General features: G+C 38.6%; 2 protein-coding genes across 3 annotated transcripts in view; both read right to left on the bottom strand.

The window, feature by feature from the left end:
• LOC130570684 (collagen alpha-1(XXIII) chain) overlaps positions 1-8,378 on the bottom strand; it is a 70,613-nt gene extending 62,235 nt beyond the window's left edge. Inside the window, exons 1-2 of the mRNA XM_057361067.1 lie at positions 7,919-8,378; positions 7,484-7,553 (exon numbers count right to left, since the gene is read on the bottom strand). Of these exons, the coding sequence (XP_057217050.1) occupies positions 7,484-7,553; positions 7,919-8,203 (355 nt within the window). The 5' untranslated portion in view covers positions 8,204-8,378. The remainder of the gene's footprint in view (positions 1-7,483; positions 7,554-7,918) is intronic.
• Positions 8,379-8,630: 252 nt separating this feature from the next.
• clk4b (CDC-like kinase 4b) lies at positions 8,631-15,321 on the bottom strand. 2 transcript variants are annotated; one of them, XM_057361099.1, is made up of 13 exons: positions 15,210-15,321; positions 14,243-14,400; positions 13,208-13,424; positions 12,629-12,719; positions 12,250-12,316; positions 12,039-12,155; positions 11,793-11,959; positions 11,557-11,651; positions 10,247-10,376; positions 10,049-10,131; positions 9,875-9,954; positions 9,680-9,770; positions 8,631-9,295 (listed from the first exon to the last, which is right to left on the bottom strand). In XM_057361099.1, the coding sequence occupies exons 2-13, from the start codon at positions 14,398-14,400 to the stop codon at positions 9,152-9,154; spliced, it is 1,440 nt and encodes a 479-aa protein (XP_057217082.1). In that variant the 5' UTR covers positions 15,210-15,321; the 3' UTR covers positions 8,631-9,151. The 2 variants fall into 2 exon arrangements, with proteins under 2 accessions (XP_057217082.1, XP_057217084.1); XM_057361101.1 differs by lacking the exons at positions 12,629-12,719; positions 14,243-14,400; positions 15,210-15,321 and having other exon boundaries at positions 13,208-13,323.
• Between the last annotated feature and the right edge of the window lie 1,155 nt (positions 15,322-16,476).

Below are 16,476 nucleotides of genomic sequence, written 5' to 3'. Positions count from 1 at the left end.
TGTCATTTCTACCTTTTGACCTTATTGGAAAGTCTGTTATTTTGAAATGGCAAAGACTGGAACCACACCACACTGATGCACATTGTTTGTTCACGTTTCTTGTCGATATCTGACCTTTGTTTGACTTCGTGTGGACTGTGTCGAAGTTGACAGGGGAGTCGTCAGTCTAGATAACAGTCGACAGCCTCACTGACTCAAGCTAGTCATGCTTTAAGACCTTGTAGTAAAAGCAACTCCCATCACTTTGAATCTTTAGATTCCCATCCCTCACTTTGAATGCCCATTTCAGGCCATAAAACAAAACCAGATTCACAATGTTTAGGCAAACCTCTAATTCGGCCTAACGCCTCAATGACCTTTCAAAAGCACGAGATGTTTCTCTTTAAACCAGACTCCACATTTTTACTCTTTGACAAAAGCCATGTGAGAGAAAGTGGAAAAATGAGAGCAGTTTATTCTGGCTCATTACTCTGTTTATCGTAACCCGACTTGTTGTCCCTCTTCAGAATGAAATAAACGGAGAAAAACAAAGACCTAAACTTTCTAAGTAGATGAGGGTAACAGACCCACTTCTGTTTTCTAACACACACACACACGCACTGACACTCTCTCACCAAGACAACATGAACACTAGAGGGACATCCTGGACGGAAGTTTGTTTTTCTCAGTGAAGGATAAGAGTGATGGAGACAGTCTGTGGTGTGAGTCACTCATGTCTGTATAGACACATGGGTCGTAGTTGAGTTGGGGGTAACAGAGAATGTTGTGATGAAAGATCTTTTTTAATGCAGTGATACACAGCGCTGTATGATCTACCTCCATTAAAGTCAAGAGACAACCTTAACAAGAATAGTTTGCATGTGAATCATTTTACTGAAACATAAGACCTAGGAACTCAACTTTAAATGTAGAATGTGTGCAGTTTTATATTAGGGTCTCTCAGGTCACAAATTTGAGTAAAAAAGCTATGCAATCCAAAGCAGGATAATATTTATTTGACATTGGTGAAGCATATGAGACTTTGAGAGGGTTGCCAGACTTTCAGTACATAACCCCCACCATGCGCTGGAGGCCAACACATTCACTCAGACTTCCAAAACACAAACACACATATATAAACACACACGGTCTACCAAGAGCCAAAACACACACATAAACAAGCTTTATATGCTTAATAGAAAATACAGGAAAATGTGCATAACCAGGAAATTTCTCATTAGCATTCTGTCTATCCTGGAAGATTCTTTGGCTCAACGTGTCAACTATAAAGAGTATTTCTATCACCGCTGACAAATAAATACAATAAATTAGTTGATTTGATTCATTTCTCTTGATATGTAGGCGTACAGGACATCTTGACAGGAGTCTGGTTGACTGAGGAAAGCATCTTATCTCTCAGCCAATCAGAGTGGGTTACAATGCACATGTAATTAGGAGATTGCCATCATCCTGAATTCAACGAATGCACGCAACTTTGACTTAGTCTGCAAAATAGGCTTCACACGAATAGGCTCTCTACGGCTGTTTTGGTAAAGATAACTCTCTTCAGCTTATCCCAGACCAGTTCTTGCTAATGTTTGTTCAATCAAACCATCAGAACACCTATGAATCAAAGCAGCAAATATGGAACGTTAACAACATAATTATTAGTGGTGTTTGTAAAGCCACCACTAAAAACCATTGATCACTTTTGGGGTTGGAGGTTTTTCAAAACCCCTAATGCAAAGTATGAAACTAAGTATTAAACTCAAATTCTGCGGCTTGCTGAGGGGAAGCGTTCAATAGGACATATATTTAAGGAGGGACTGGTGCCACTTTTACAAAGCATAAAAAAAACTAGATTCAGTTACTACCGATCAGCAAATGATTTGGAACAGTTACAGTCCTACTACTATTAAGCTAAGCAACATATATCGCTGCTGTCCTCTGAAACCTCGTATCTCCATATTTGGTGATTTTAATTTTTTGCCATAAATCATTGTTATTAGTCACCCTTTATGTCTGTCTCTAGGTTTTGCAAAAATCTTTAAAAAGTTTATTGTAAAAAAAGTACAGAGTTGTTTCCATTTCCTGAAAAACTGTGAATTTGGACATACAAGGTTTCAGAAGGACGGTGCAGATATGTTTAATAGTCCAATATGAATGTGGGTAGGCATTCACTTTTTGCCTTTTAATCACAAGATGGGTTTCCAGAAAATACCCAGGTGTAAATGATAAAAAGATATGAAAATAAACCTCAGATTAAAGGCGTTGCTGAAAAATGGCAAGATCGCCCCGTGTTACTGAAAGCGAAGCCTGGTTCAAATCTCCAGGAAACATGAGGCTCCACAGATCCAAGGTTCTGCCGTGGACCATGCAACCCAAAAGTATAGTCTGGGGAGATGCAGGCATGAAGCTCAAAACGCGAAAAGACGTAGAGGCAGAAAATAAATTCTTTGGCTCGCTGGAGGCATTTGGGAGATTTGCAATTAAGATTAGGCCTGACGATGCCATGGAAGAGATCAGGCTCCGTTAGTACACACCGACAGACATTGAGACAGCATGATGTCTGACAAGTGATGCTCAACTGGCAACAAAATGACTGGAAGAAAATTGGGATATCAGAAAGATTCAATAGAGAGAGAAAAGCAAGTCTCTGTCATTGAAATCATGATGGAGAGAGATTGTTTGTCACATTTGGATTTAAAGAAGCTAACAATAGGCTTTTAGTAGATCGTTTGTTTTTCATGGAAGAAAGAAAGTCGTAAAGCTTTGAGCAACATGAGGGTGAATAAACAATGACAAAATCCGGCAAACTGAGCGGATGGCTTTTACACTTCAGTCTGAGAATGTCTGTGCTCTGCAAACCTCAAGTGCACATTTTAACACTTGTTTAACGAATTAGACAACATATTAAAACAACAACAGCCCTGACAAATCTTCAGTGCATGCAAACCAAAACAAACCAACTGCTGTGCCAAGATCGTACGAGCAAAAACGACTCATAATAACCAACACAAGAAAGGTCTTCACGGCTATGAAAACCAGGACTGCACAACACGACAGCCTCCAGTTTCACATGCGCAGTGAGGTTAAAAAGATCACCGTCTTTGAGTTTGAAGATATTATACGCAAGTCATTGCATTTGACATTATACTTTTAAAAGAATGTTTTTTACGCTTTTTGAAGATAATAATGTACGATGTGCTTTCATGGCACTTATCAAACATTACAACAGAGCACCAGAGCTAGTTGGTTTTATTTTACTGTAATACGAGATGAAAATCTTCAAAATCATCTAGGATTGAGCAAGAAATGCTCTCCAAATGCACAAAATCTCAAAGGTGTGACAGCGAGAGCAGACAAAAAGAAACACTCTCCCAGGTGATGGACAATCTAAAAATCACCTATTTTTTCTGATAATCAAACCTAACGTACCATAATTGTTTCCATATCTGCTCTCTGTTTTCAGCGGGTACACGGCCTCACATTTCATTCAAATGAAATTGGGAAATGTTGCAGCCAAACAGGGAGGGAGTTTTTACAGTCATGTTGAGAGCTTGCCAAAATACCCTCCCACAAACTACACACAGATGCTTTTAATAAGCCAAGAGTACAGCATCCATACCACCACCGCCTTTATTTTTTATTTATTTAGTTAGATCCTGATGGAGATACGTTCTGCCCGGCCATATCGCAAAGCCACGGCTACAGAAACTTAACAATCGAAAGTAATGAGAAAAGTTTGTGCTGCATGTGTGCACCTAAAACAGAAGAGCATCTACAATATTTCTGCTTATTTTTGAGCTGCAGTAGACGCCTTGAGAAAGCAACAAAATACGCGCGCAGGAGATTCGATCACTAAAGTAGGGCAGTCGGTTCCGAGGAGAATATTTATTCAATTTTCCAGTACAGCAACCCTGAGCCCCCTAGGTTATGAGATACACCGTTTCTCAGCGCTGGAAAAAAACCTTCTAACACGGTGTGAAGAAACACATAAGCGCCGGGGTGCATGGAGAGCGTTTGATTTTCACATTACCCCCGTTCGTGGCTGACTCTGTTAAATCAAAGTGACGGTACAGCATACGACTACACTCACGCAGGCAGACGGACGCTTAACACGGGTCACGTGTGAAAAAGTCCAAATCCAATGGCGAGGCCAAATCCTTCCATCTCACCCGTAGCGAGACCCAAGACGGCTTCTGGAGGAAGTATTAAAGCTTACGGCCTTCTCGATGGGAAGCTAATAAAACAGAGGTGGGATTACATTCTTAAAAAGTACATTTATCCAGGCACATCACTGCTGTTTCCAGAACAGCTTTCCAATTTGGGAGAGGAGTCTGGGTGTCCAGATCCATAGTGGGTTAGATGCACAGCCGCCCTGAGGCTCGGGGTACGGGGTCATGCGGTTATGTGAAAAATTCTGATCTTTTCTACCGTAGCTCTTCACAGTCACGCTCAGCTCTTGGTTTTAAAGTAATGTATTTGTCCATGTCGACGATGGCGAACAGCAGTTTTCAGTACGCCGACCAGTATAGCTGCAGGCCCAAAAAACGAAGCAAACGCAGATGTAATATTGAACTCCGCTGTGAATGTGGTATCTATCATTGGAGACTTGATATGAATGCAAACATGTGCGTAGTGGTGACGGCTGTGTTGCAAAAGGGCACTTTGACATATTTATTTGCTAATAATGCACGCCCTTCGCGAGACAATAGGACAAATAAACTGTAATAGTAATAATGATGGGGTCAAACACATTCACGGGAAAACCAAACAAGATGAACATCAACTATTTCCAGCTGTGACAGATCTCGTAGTTTACACGCAACACAGAGATTTCAGGCTCAACTAAAAGAGGTTTACAACTTACATTTCAAATAAATCATTAAAATCGCAAATTCCAAGCGTCAGCAACCAAAATGTCTTGAAAACATTTGCCATGGTATGTTTTGACAGTGTTTAGATATTCAAGAGTAAACTTCTGTTTTTAGTCTTTACCACAGAAAGCAACAGACTCCAAAAAACGTAAGAGCCTCCATTTAACATTTATCAGTCTTTACATATTCATATGAGAATAATATTAAGACAAGACAAAGCACATCTTTGCCTTTGGGAATCAGAAAATAAAGGAATTACTGGAATTGAAAGACCACCAGCACTTCCTAATTAAATTGTCTTAGTGATTATGTTTGCTTGTGGTTTGCTTTAAAAGTCGTTTTAATCCATTCCCGCTGAACTTGGACCGAAAGTAAATGCTGAATGGAAATGTCTGAACAGCTAATTGTTTAAACGTCTTTTTGTCATCTTGTGGTTTGAGTTCAGTTTGTTGCCATCTCAGGTTCAGAGGAAGCCAACATCTGAGTGGATTTGGTTTGAGGAGGCCTGAGCCAATTAACTGCTTTGTTGAGCTCATTAGCTCATGGTCCACAGATCTCAGTTCTTTTGTGTGTGTGGGTGAAGTGTGTTTTCTGATGTTTGTCTTGAAAGGAAGCCCATTGAAGGAAAAGGAAGGAACAGAAATGTGTGGAGACGGACAACAGAGGTCCTGAAGAGAACAGCTCAATTGACAAAAAGCTTTAATTGGAGACAGGAAGAGCAACTTAAGTGATGTGTCACTTACTGACAAAATGTCAGTAGTCCTGGAATGTGTATTTCACTCTAATGACTTAAAAATAGGTCTTAGAACTTTAACTGTGATCTTCTAAAGTCACAACATTTTCTATTTTGAAGTCTCTTAGAATTATTAAAAAACTGAGTTATAATAAGCCTCACTCATAAGACAATATTTAGAGAACCTGATGTTCCAAATATGGTAAGAGGCGTTACATTTCCATCACACGCTTGCAGTATTCGACCAATCACTACGCACTGGTTCACTGGCCAATCATAGCACACCTCGCTTTTCAGAGCGATGAGCTTTGTTAAAAATCAGCGCATTTCAGAGAGGCGGGGCAAAGAGGAGATACAAACATGCACGGTATGTGGAAAATACAGCGTTTTAAACCTCAAATCATGTATACACATTGCGTTACATCTAAAACAAACGATAATATTCGTTTTAGCCGTGTCATATGACCCCTTTACAAAAATCCCACTTCCATCATTTCTATTGGGCGGAAAAAGTTCAGTGCACTATTATGTATTAAACAGCATGTTGTTTAATGTACACTGTAAAATATCACTACTGTCTCTTACATTAATTCCAATTACCAGTTTAATGAAAAGCTATATTTTATATTCAGAAGAAAATGTGAGTACAGCTTACGATAAATGGTGGTCACAAGACGTCACAAAAGTTCACTCCCAAATCTCTGTGATATTCTGTTTCTGTTGTGGTAATGTTTGCTGATCTTACAAAATAACTTGTTTTGAGATTTCTTTCCTACTCTTTCTTATGTTGACAGCTGAAGGAGTTTGTGCTCTTTGATATGTTGATATCAGGAATGAAAACACTGGATTTCATTTGTGGCCAAACATACCTCAGGTGATATTAGAAGCAAAGCTCTGAAAATATACGAGCATTTTTAATATGCTCTTTGCTTGTGGCAACATTTTAAACTTGGTAAGAGAACGACTTGCATGATAAAGATAAATAAATAGATACATTTAGATTTCCTCTCCATTCAGCCCAGGGAAAGAACGAAAGGAAGAAAGAAAACAGAACTTAAAAAGTGAGTTGATTTGAAAGTATAGTGTCCTGTGAGATGTGACTGAAGTCAAATTTAAACCACATTTTAGCAACAGCTTCAGAGGGAGCACAGGAGGCCCTCTTTTGGTAAGCACCAATTACCATGAAATCTTCATCGGATAGTAAATTTCTCCATTCACAATTCCACTGCCCTTAGAGGGCACAAGCTGGTGTAAACCTGTCATTTTCTCTCAGGCAACCGGCAAATTTCCATGGGTAAAACATGAGAACACAGCAACAAAGTGAAGAAATTCATGCAAAGTTAAGTATCCACTGTCTATTCCATACGTTTCCGATAGCTAGCAATGAATTTTAATGTCACATAGCTGACCTTACACAATAAATCTGCTGTCCAGTAGTCTCTGTGGACAGAAAGGCGCTATTTTCCTTTTACAACTTCCACATGTGAGTTGTTTAATTCAGCATGAAGTATATACGCTGTGATTCTGCACATGGCTATGCTGATAAGTCAGAACACATCACCGATCTGATGCCTAAGGATTCATTCCAGAAGTCTTCAAAAACTCTCCAAAAACCATAGATTTAAACAAACATTTTAAGATTAAAACAAAATACATAAACACACACTTTAGGTGGAAAACTTAGATTAAGTTCGACTGCATACTGTTTCATATAGACCCTGTTTCTATAAACCTTTATAGATGCTGAAAGTCACCTGTTGTTGCGTCAGTTATTGCCTTATATGTGTACCATTCAGATTTTAAGATGAAAATGAGTGAAGATTTTGTTATATTTAGAGAAAAATCTATAATAAAAAGTAAAGCATCTCAGGTTTATACATAAGAAGAATACCTGGAGGACACGAGCACTCTTGCGATGCTTCTCTCGCTGTGCGAATTTTCGACACACCTTCCTTGAGTCTCTGTGAAAACATTACACATTATATGCATTACAAACAGAGTTTGGGGATGTATATTTTCGTTTTGATCGAATTTTACTTTCCATAGGCTATGTAAATCATTCAAAGCCTTTACACCACGTGCTTCAAACATTTCCAAAATTATAAATCCATTATTTAGCTACTACAATATTTTTTTAGGTTGCATTTGTTTTCTTGTTGGTTTATTTAACTGCGCATTAATGACAGTAAAGTATTGTAGAAATCAAAAGGGAAAACAAAACAGAAACCTTAACGTTAACTCGGGTACGATATTTAAATGATTAGCAATAGCTAAATTAAAAAATATACGAATAAAAAACGTTTAATCGGAGACTTTGTTTCCTTACCAGTTGCAAAAGTTTATCAATCGCATCCCAAAGGGTCGCGTTCTCATCCAGTGTCGCGCGCACAGGTTGAAGAACAGACAGTCGCTCCATCTCCAAAAACTCCATTTTACGCTCAAGGTGAGAAGTTTTCGCGTTCATAAACAAACAAAACGACACCGAAAACGCTGACAACATGAAACACATGAGAGTCGTCAAGCAATGAAATATATGTGACTTGAGATGTCCACTGCTGTGTGATGTCTTTGACGCTTTGTTTGAATCCCCATTTGAAATCATTTTTGACATTGTGGTTGTCTGCCAAAGATAATATCCTTGCTCTTGAAACTTCTTTTGAAGTGAGGTAGAGCCTTTATTTCAGTAAAGTTGAGTTATTGACTTCAGCGTAACTGCGGATGACAGGAGACGCAAGGATGTGACGCGCACTGGACAAGAGCGCGGGCTGCACTGCTGCGCGATACAAACTGACGGGAACGCGCCTTAAGTTCAGTTGTTTCCCTCTTAAGTGCATCACGCACAGAGTTAAGCAAACACTTTTCCCGCAAAATGAGCAAGGTAAGCCATAAAGCTATAAACCAACGTATTATAACTTTAGGAAAACTCAATAATCCTTAAATACCGTGTATTTTGCGCGTTTCTACTTATTTGGGTTATTACGGGATATTGGTAGCAAGTTGCTTTGAAATAAAGTAGGCTACACATCAAATATCTGCCAGGACAGTTAACTACTTTATTTCACGTTTTTTTAATCATATAATCACCATAGGTTTAGTCTAAAAACTTAAATTGTATTACGCTAAAGGACCGACTACAGATCTTGAAGTGAATCTAATAACAGGCCATGTGGTGCCACCTGCAGGACGGGTTTTACAGGAAATTTTTGTCCGATTTACGTATACATTTCAGCATGACAAGTGTCATGTTTTACTTAACCTCAGGAACCACTGCACAGATGTTACTGACAATAAATAAAAACTAACCTTCAGTCTTCCGATCAAGGCAGAATAACAAAATGAATATCTTCTAAATACAATATTACAAAAGAAAAGCCACAGTGTTTATTTCAATTCATTAAAGTTTGTTTTACCAAACGTACAGAGGAATTTGGCCAGTATATCAAATATAATAAATATGGACAGAGGTAATGAAGCAGGCAGTCTTAAAGCAGACTGATACAGTCAGCGGCAATCTCCCTGGGAGCTGTAAAGTTCAGTAGATGTCATCTTCAAGTCACTTTCACCTCTCCTTTCTTAAAGGATTAAAGAATGGATGTGCAATGGCCTGATCCAGTGTAATACGTTTGGATGCATCATATTCCATCATCTTCTGAAGCAGGTCAAACAGCAGCTCATGCTCCGGGGTTTTACTAGACATGTATTGCTGAATAAGGAGGAGCAGAGATTTAATTCAGTAATGTCATTCAAACAGTAAAATGGCTCAGTTACAACACAACAATTAAAAGTGCATCAAGACATCTACAGACAAAGTCCAGAAGACTTTTGCCTTTCAAACACACAGAGCAATGACAGGAAAAATTTGACAAGAAAAGTATATCGCTGGAATTTATAAACAAAAAAAACATCAATTCAGAGGAAAACCATAAGAAAAAAATCTAGTCTTGTAAATGTGCATAAAATAGCATAACGCAAACAAAAAAAAGTGAGTCATAATTAGTAGCATATTTTTAAACAAGTTTTAAACTGGGAATATGCATTTAAGTGTTTAACTGGCATATCACAAAGAGTAGTACTCTTAGATCCTTACCCTTAGAGGTTTACAGTGTTTCCTCACATATCTCCCAGCTGAGCTGTGTTCATCCCAGTCCAGTTTATCATGATGCACATAACGCCGCCTCCTGACAATGAACCAAAGTCACTCAATCATTCAATGAAAATTCACTTAAATTGTCAGATTCATAAGGATGCTACATTTAAAATGTTATATCTTTAAAAACTGCACCTAATTTTCTGGAGAAGTTGTGTAGGAATGGGGCCTAGAACCCTCTCCATCATGGCCAGATGCTCCTTACTGTCATGAGTCTGAAAATAGAGGAGTTTCAGTAAGTATTCTGCATTTCAAACATAAAACAGGGTGTTTGGTGGTATGATAATGATGGTAAGAAAGATGTTATACCTGAAATAACGTTAATCCAAGATAAAACTCAATCAGGATACAGCCCAAACTCCACACGTCACATGCCTGGTTCCAACCAAGTTCTGCCAACACGGATCATCATTTAGTAATGAAAATAAACGAGCTTTCCACAAACCAGTGTATTAAACAACAGATAATATTACTTTTCAAAGTGATGGAAGATAACTAGTAGCTTACCTAATATAACCTCTGGAGCTCTGTAATGACGAGTTGACACCACAGATGTGTGATGCTCATGATCATATGTAGCATTGCCAAAGTCCACCACTTTTACATCCAACTTCTTTAAGGTCCTCTCATCTCGCTTCTGTGACAAAACAGTAATTACAATAAGCGAGACATCATCCTCTCCTCATAATAAGTCGACAGTAGGGATGTGCGAGACTAATCGACTAGTCGTTTAAACGATAAGCTCCCACTAGTCGACATTGAAAACAACAGTCGATTACACAAAAAAATTACACAAAATACTATACTTTAAATTACTTTCATTTTAATGTTTCGTTTAAAAACCTTTTAAATTACATGCTAAAACAATATATTTGAAAAAAGAATTATTAATAGTCTTTAAAAGTGTATGAGGAATGAAATGTTTAAATTTTTGGTTAGATCTAGCGTGCATTTCCTTTGTGCCAATTGCAGCACGCTCAGAAATGACCACTTGAAAGACGAGTTGTGGGGGTGTTTTGAAGGAGGAAAACGGGGAAGGTTTTCCGCAAATTATGTCATATCAAAGTGGCATAATAATAATTTCACTGGAGCCATGCGTAACCATTCTGTATTGGGTTCTTATTGCCGCGATGCGGAAAATGCGTCGGAAGCGTGGAATGCAGGCATAAAATGAAAAAGTAGATAATGATCTAAAGCTACATACAGTTATGTTAACAATTACTTAATAATAAATAGCAATATTTTAATGTTTAAAATGCATGAAAGACAGATTGACGTTATATAATTGCGGAATGAGCTATAAATTCGGTGAATGCATCTTGAGCACACTCAATAAAACTGAGATGAGAATTGAACTTTTAAAGTCCGAAAAGTTTAAGGACTTAAAGGAGAAAATAAAATGGATTTTGTATAGGCTACATATTTTAAGCCCAGCCCAGACCAGACCAGCCAAAGCAAACAAATGCTCATCGCGTCGCTTCTTGCAGCTGCTAAAACAATCCAGTCAGGGTTGGCGCATCAGCAAATGCAGAAATATGAATGATCATAACGTAATGAAAGTGGAACACATATGTCTGTTTCAGCTACATTAAATATTGTATATGAACAGTTCGATTAATAGCCTACATTCTTCAGTCTTTAAAATGTATTACATAGGCCCTACGCAAAGTTTTTGGACCGCCTTCTGGGCCATTCTTAGTTTTAGACTAGTCGACTACACGGTTACAAAACTTTAGTTTAAACGACTGTCAAATTAGTCGTAGCGCACATCCCTAGTCGACAGTAATCTATTTTTAGACACGCATGAAATTACTTACCATCTTGAAGTTATATTCAATGTTGTAGGTGGAGTCCACAAAAAGAATGTTTTCAGGCTTAAGGTCGGTGTGTGTCAGCTTGTTTCGATGCAGAACTAATGGCAAACAGACAGTATTTTATATGTAATTTATGATAAGAAATTTTGATTCTTTATTAAACTTATTTGGGATCAGCTTGTACGCAAAATGATGCAGCATACCAAAGAGACTTCTAACAATTTACTGTTTATACTCACAGTGCACCGCTTTAAAGATCTGATGTGCCATGGGTCTGATCTGATCCACTGAGAAGGGCATGAATCCATTCTCCTTAAGGAAGTCATATGTGCTCAGTCCCAGCAGCTCAAATACTATGCAGATGTGGCCGTGGTGATCAAACCAGTCCAGCATCCGAACACAGCCACTAAGAAAAAATAGGACAAATGAATAACCCACCATATCAAAAAATACTACACATTTTTATCATGAATACAAAAACTCACAATTTCTTGTCGCAGTCAAGCGAGTTTATCCGCTCAAGCACTTCGACTTCTGACATGGCTGCATCACGATAGCGCTCAATATTTTTTATGATCTTCAGTGCCACTCTTGTGCTACCTCTGAAATCAAAGAACAGTTACAGGACAAAGGATGAAATCTGGCATATTGTTACATCACAACAAGAAAATTCAATGCGGTCTTTGGAAGGCTTACTTTGATTGGTCAAGGCACTCCACCACTTTTCCAAAGGCCCCTTCACCCAGAGTACCTACAATCTCATCTATACACAGAATAAAGGGGCAGACATTAGTAAAGCTTTGCGACAGCAATGCAACAAAATAAAAAAATCTGATTTTATACTATTATGTGAACTTGGTAGTTTGACAAGTACAGTTTATCTTATTTATGTATTATTCATAGAGAACGTAAAATTCTTGAACTGTGCAAATATTGAATTAAAGTCCCACATGACTGTTAAAATTTAAAAGTTAACTTTTCCAAATGTCCCCTTTTATCCCTCAAGTGTAGCTTGATTGTCCCACTAACAGACACAGAACAGACAGTTATAAAGAGAAAGATTTGTGTTCTATACATCTTGCTTTTAGCATGTCTCCATTGTGATAGACCAGGTGACCCTCCTCATCATCCTCAATACTCTTGGTTCTTTTCCTGCGATGACTTCTCTGGAGGTAGGGGAAGGTTCATGGGGACCACCATCATCACCATCAAACACCAGTCAGTATCAGGAACGTACGCGTCATTCATTCATTCAGCGAGGGGGGTTGATGAAGGGGAGGGAGTGATTCGGACCGTTCAGAACCCCGCGCCAGGCCACGGCAGCAGCAAATTCAAATTCATCGCCAAGCAACGGCACAGGGCCACCATAGTGTGTGTTACAGAAGAAAGACATGGCAACACATTTTCAGATAAGAAGCAACTTTCTTATGGTGGTGTAACAATGAAGTGCACTTAAGAACGGTTATTCTGTTCATGAGCCTCAACCCATCAACAAATATCCATATTTCTGCAACCAATGAATGAAGTGAAAGAAACAAATCTGATTCCCTGACCACCCCACAGCAGGTTCAGAAATATTACTCGTTCTTTCTACAGTCATTTTAGACCAAGAAGCTTTCAAACTGAGGTAGGAAATGGAAAAAAAGTTCATTACCGAATTTGAGGGACTGCGGCGGCGTGATCGTTGACGCTCTCTGCTGCTACGTTGACTCCGGCCACTGCGTGCGGATGACTTGCTGTAGTGGTGCCAGTCCTTGTCTCTCTCCGTCTCTCTGACTGGGTCCACCCGACCACCGTAGTCATCGCGCCCCAGACTGGCCTCTTGGGCCCTGCGCTCTCGGCACTCCAGCCTCTTTGCACTAATGTGACACCTGCCAATCACACAGATCAGACTGTGAGGAAAAAACAACTCAATGTTTAATGCAGATAACATTTCGAGGTGGCGTTCACCTGGGTGCAATTCATTAACGCTTTCAGCAAGAGACAAGGAATGCTGTATGGAGATCTGCTGGGTGCTGAAAGCATCAAGTGTCTTCTCGAAGGAGACCACAAGGCTATACTTAGGAGGATTTCGGAGGGGATGACATCTTGCATGCCCAATCACAGAACTTTTTGCCGCTATGCCATAAGTTGACAACTGTGTTAGAGCAACTGGAAGCCTTCGTGATTTATAACACAACGAACCAAACCTCAACACGCTGTAGGAGCTATTATTCAAAAACCACTAGATGTATTCTCAGATACACCCTACATAGTTTGTTCTTACAGAAATTAAATAGCCTAGTTGTACTTAGAGAAAGACGATTTACAAGGTAAATTCATTTCATTTTCATTTCAAAATGCTGTTCACACTTTCTACCTCACCACATGGTCAGTGGTCTTTAATCTTAATCCTTAATGTTTTTAAATCCAACAAAATACGTTTTGGAGCATGTGTCACTGGTAATCTTGATGTCATTAGGATTTTTAATCGGCTGGATTCTCTGAATGACTAACACTGATCATGTCCCTCTGACAGGCCAATTACACCACCCTGATAGTATATCATGCAAAACATTGTGCAAACATGCTAGGCAACATGTTCTCTAATCCAACACTCAACAAACAAGATTCATTGAAACATAAATAAATCATAAACAGATTCATGTCGTACATCTTTAAAGTGAAGTCAAACTTGTATTTCTTTTACCTCTCATATGTTTTACAGTGATGATAGCGTCCAGGCTGCTTCTCTCTCTCTCCGCTATGGGAGCTGCGCCGTTGTCTCTTATGTACCTCCACTCTCTCCTCCCAGCTGTACTCCGCGATCCAGCCATCAGGCGAGCGCATCCGCTTAGACCGCCGCATCTGATCTCACCAGAATAGAAGAAAACGTACAAGTCATAAAAAATGATCGACACCGAAACAGTATACTGGGACATGCCATACACCCCGCTGGGTTGTTAAATCTTAGACGACCGATGTGATGCAAACCCCACCGAGTTCTTAAATTTCAAACTCTAACCGTGTTGCTGGGTAGTTAAAGTTGTTTTGACTTGATAGAACGGAGCTGGATAGTTAAGCAAGCAATGTATTGGGTTTGATAATAAATAGCGTATTCACAAGCCAATTAAACGTCTACAATTAAGTGTAGTAGTACATCTATATTAAGGTTTGGACCTAAAGGTATTCCAGTGTTTTGAACGTAATGTCCCCAGTAAATACAAAAGTAATGTACTGATAGTATCAGAGAGCACATGTGATGTTTATAAAACCACACACCGGCAAATAAACATGTACTGTCGCCATTTAAACGCGCATTTTGGAAGAACTGGTTGCCTGGTAACAAAGAGCTAATCTCACTAATTTAACTGCTAGCCACCGCCCTTACATCTCAAATATAAACAAAGCAAATAGTCCCATCGTCAAAATGACTTATGTGATTAGGTGTTTAATTCTTTTAGTTAAATGGGCCAAAAGACTGACAGAATGTCGTTTATTTAAACACAACGTCTTAAATATTCGCTCTATTTACGAGTTTTGCTTGGGCGGCTAGTCAGTTAGCTTCCAGGCGAATGCAAGCCAAACACTTAACGTCACCATCGCCGCCTCGAGCTATCGAATAAACTTGTTAAAGAAAGTCTTACGTTACATATTTAAACTTAAAATACCCCCACCTTTCACCCGTCCCGTTCCTTCAGGTCGTGAAATAAGACACGGTTCTTTACAAGCTACAACCGAACTCAGAGCCGTTAATGACTTCCGCTTCACTTCCTGGATAGTTTCCGGTGGCGAGGATTTCTGGCTAAACGCCAAACAAAACAAAATAAAAGTCTTCTGTTTTGTATAAATGAGATACAAAATATCACGGAAGTGCATTTTATCCTGTCGCACAGAATACGCAGTTCTTGTTTTATGTATTTTAAGAGGATCACCTAAGATGTTTAACTGTTTAAATATTACAATTAAAAATGTATCCGTTTGTTTTATAGATTTTCTGTATACTGGAATATATTAGTCCCAGAGAAGATATATTTTAATAGATTTCATTAACGCTCAGAACATTTATCTTATTGCCACCTTTGAAAAAATCAGGACATGTACTGTCCTTAGTTTCAGCTCTCAGTCTGACTCTATGTAATTCGTTCTAAGACGATTTACAAGGTCTAAGTTTTCATTTCAAAACATCTGAAGGGTAACTAACTTGTTCGTAAAAATAGCAAAATTGCAAAATACAGCTAAGCGATAAAATATTTCAGTTGGGCATTAAAAAAAGTTTATGTAAATTTAAAATGGTAAAAAGCCCCTTTAGGGTGTTAAATAATATTTTCTATCCATGCCCTTTGGGAATAGTTTCATACTGTCTGCGATTATGATTATATCAGCCATTATGACATCATAATCTTTTATAACATCAGCAATAGCACCAATCATGACATCACCACAAATTATGGCGTCACAGTGAACTATGACATCATTACTCATAATTACACTTATTAAGCATCATAATTCATTATGACAGCAGGACCAATTATGACATCATCATTCATTATGAGGTCATAAGTAGAATGGAATGTTGAATTGGACATACAGTGTTACTTATGTGGGTATTTCTAATTTGTTTTTTAACCATTATCATTCAGATAGATTAGACAGTAGAATTCCGCCAGGTAGGTTAAATGGGGGTTTTACGCTATTTTACAAATGCGTAAGATCGCTGAATGACACTCCCCGAATACGTTCTGAAACCGTTTCAAGAACATGAATAAAGTTGATTAACATGATGAGTGTAATTTTGTTCTTCAGACTGCAGAGGGCATACCAATGCTTGCAATGAACAAAAGTATAAAAGAGAAGCCAATGTTTAGAGGTACAAAACACAAATAAGAATACAAATAGTGACAATAACCTGATATAAACAGATACATCACAGTTTTAGGTTGC

The sequence above is a fragment of the Triplophysa rosa genome, linkage group LG19 (genome assembly GCF_024868665.1).
Source record: "Triplophysa rosa linkage group LG19, Trosa_1v2, whole genome shotgun sequence".
NCBI classification, from domain to species: domain Eukaryota; kingdom Metazoa; phylum Chordata; class Actinopteri; order Cypriniformes; family Nemacheilidae; genus Triplophysa; species Triplophysa rosa.
The sequence above is the reverse complement of the archived record's forward strand: the minus strand, read 5'-3'. Positions and strand labels throughout refer to the sequence as shown.

What these genes read in the sequence shown, in the direction of transcription:
- clk4b (XM_057361099.1), bottom strand. Translation starts at nt 14,400, where the DNA reads ATGCGGCGGTCTAAGCGGATGCGCTCGCCTGATGGCTGGATCGCGGAG. An exon ending in GATCTTTAAAGCGGTGCACT is followed by an intron (nt 11,652 to 11,792) that starts GTGAGTATAAAC and finishes GTTTGCCATTAG; the next exon opens with TTCTGCATCGAAACAAGCTG. An exon ending in TTGAATATAACTTCAAGATG is followed by an intron (nt 10,377 to 11,556) that starts GTAAGTAATTTC and finishes GTTTTGTCACAG; the next exon opens with AAGCGAGATGAGAGGACCTT.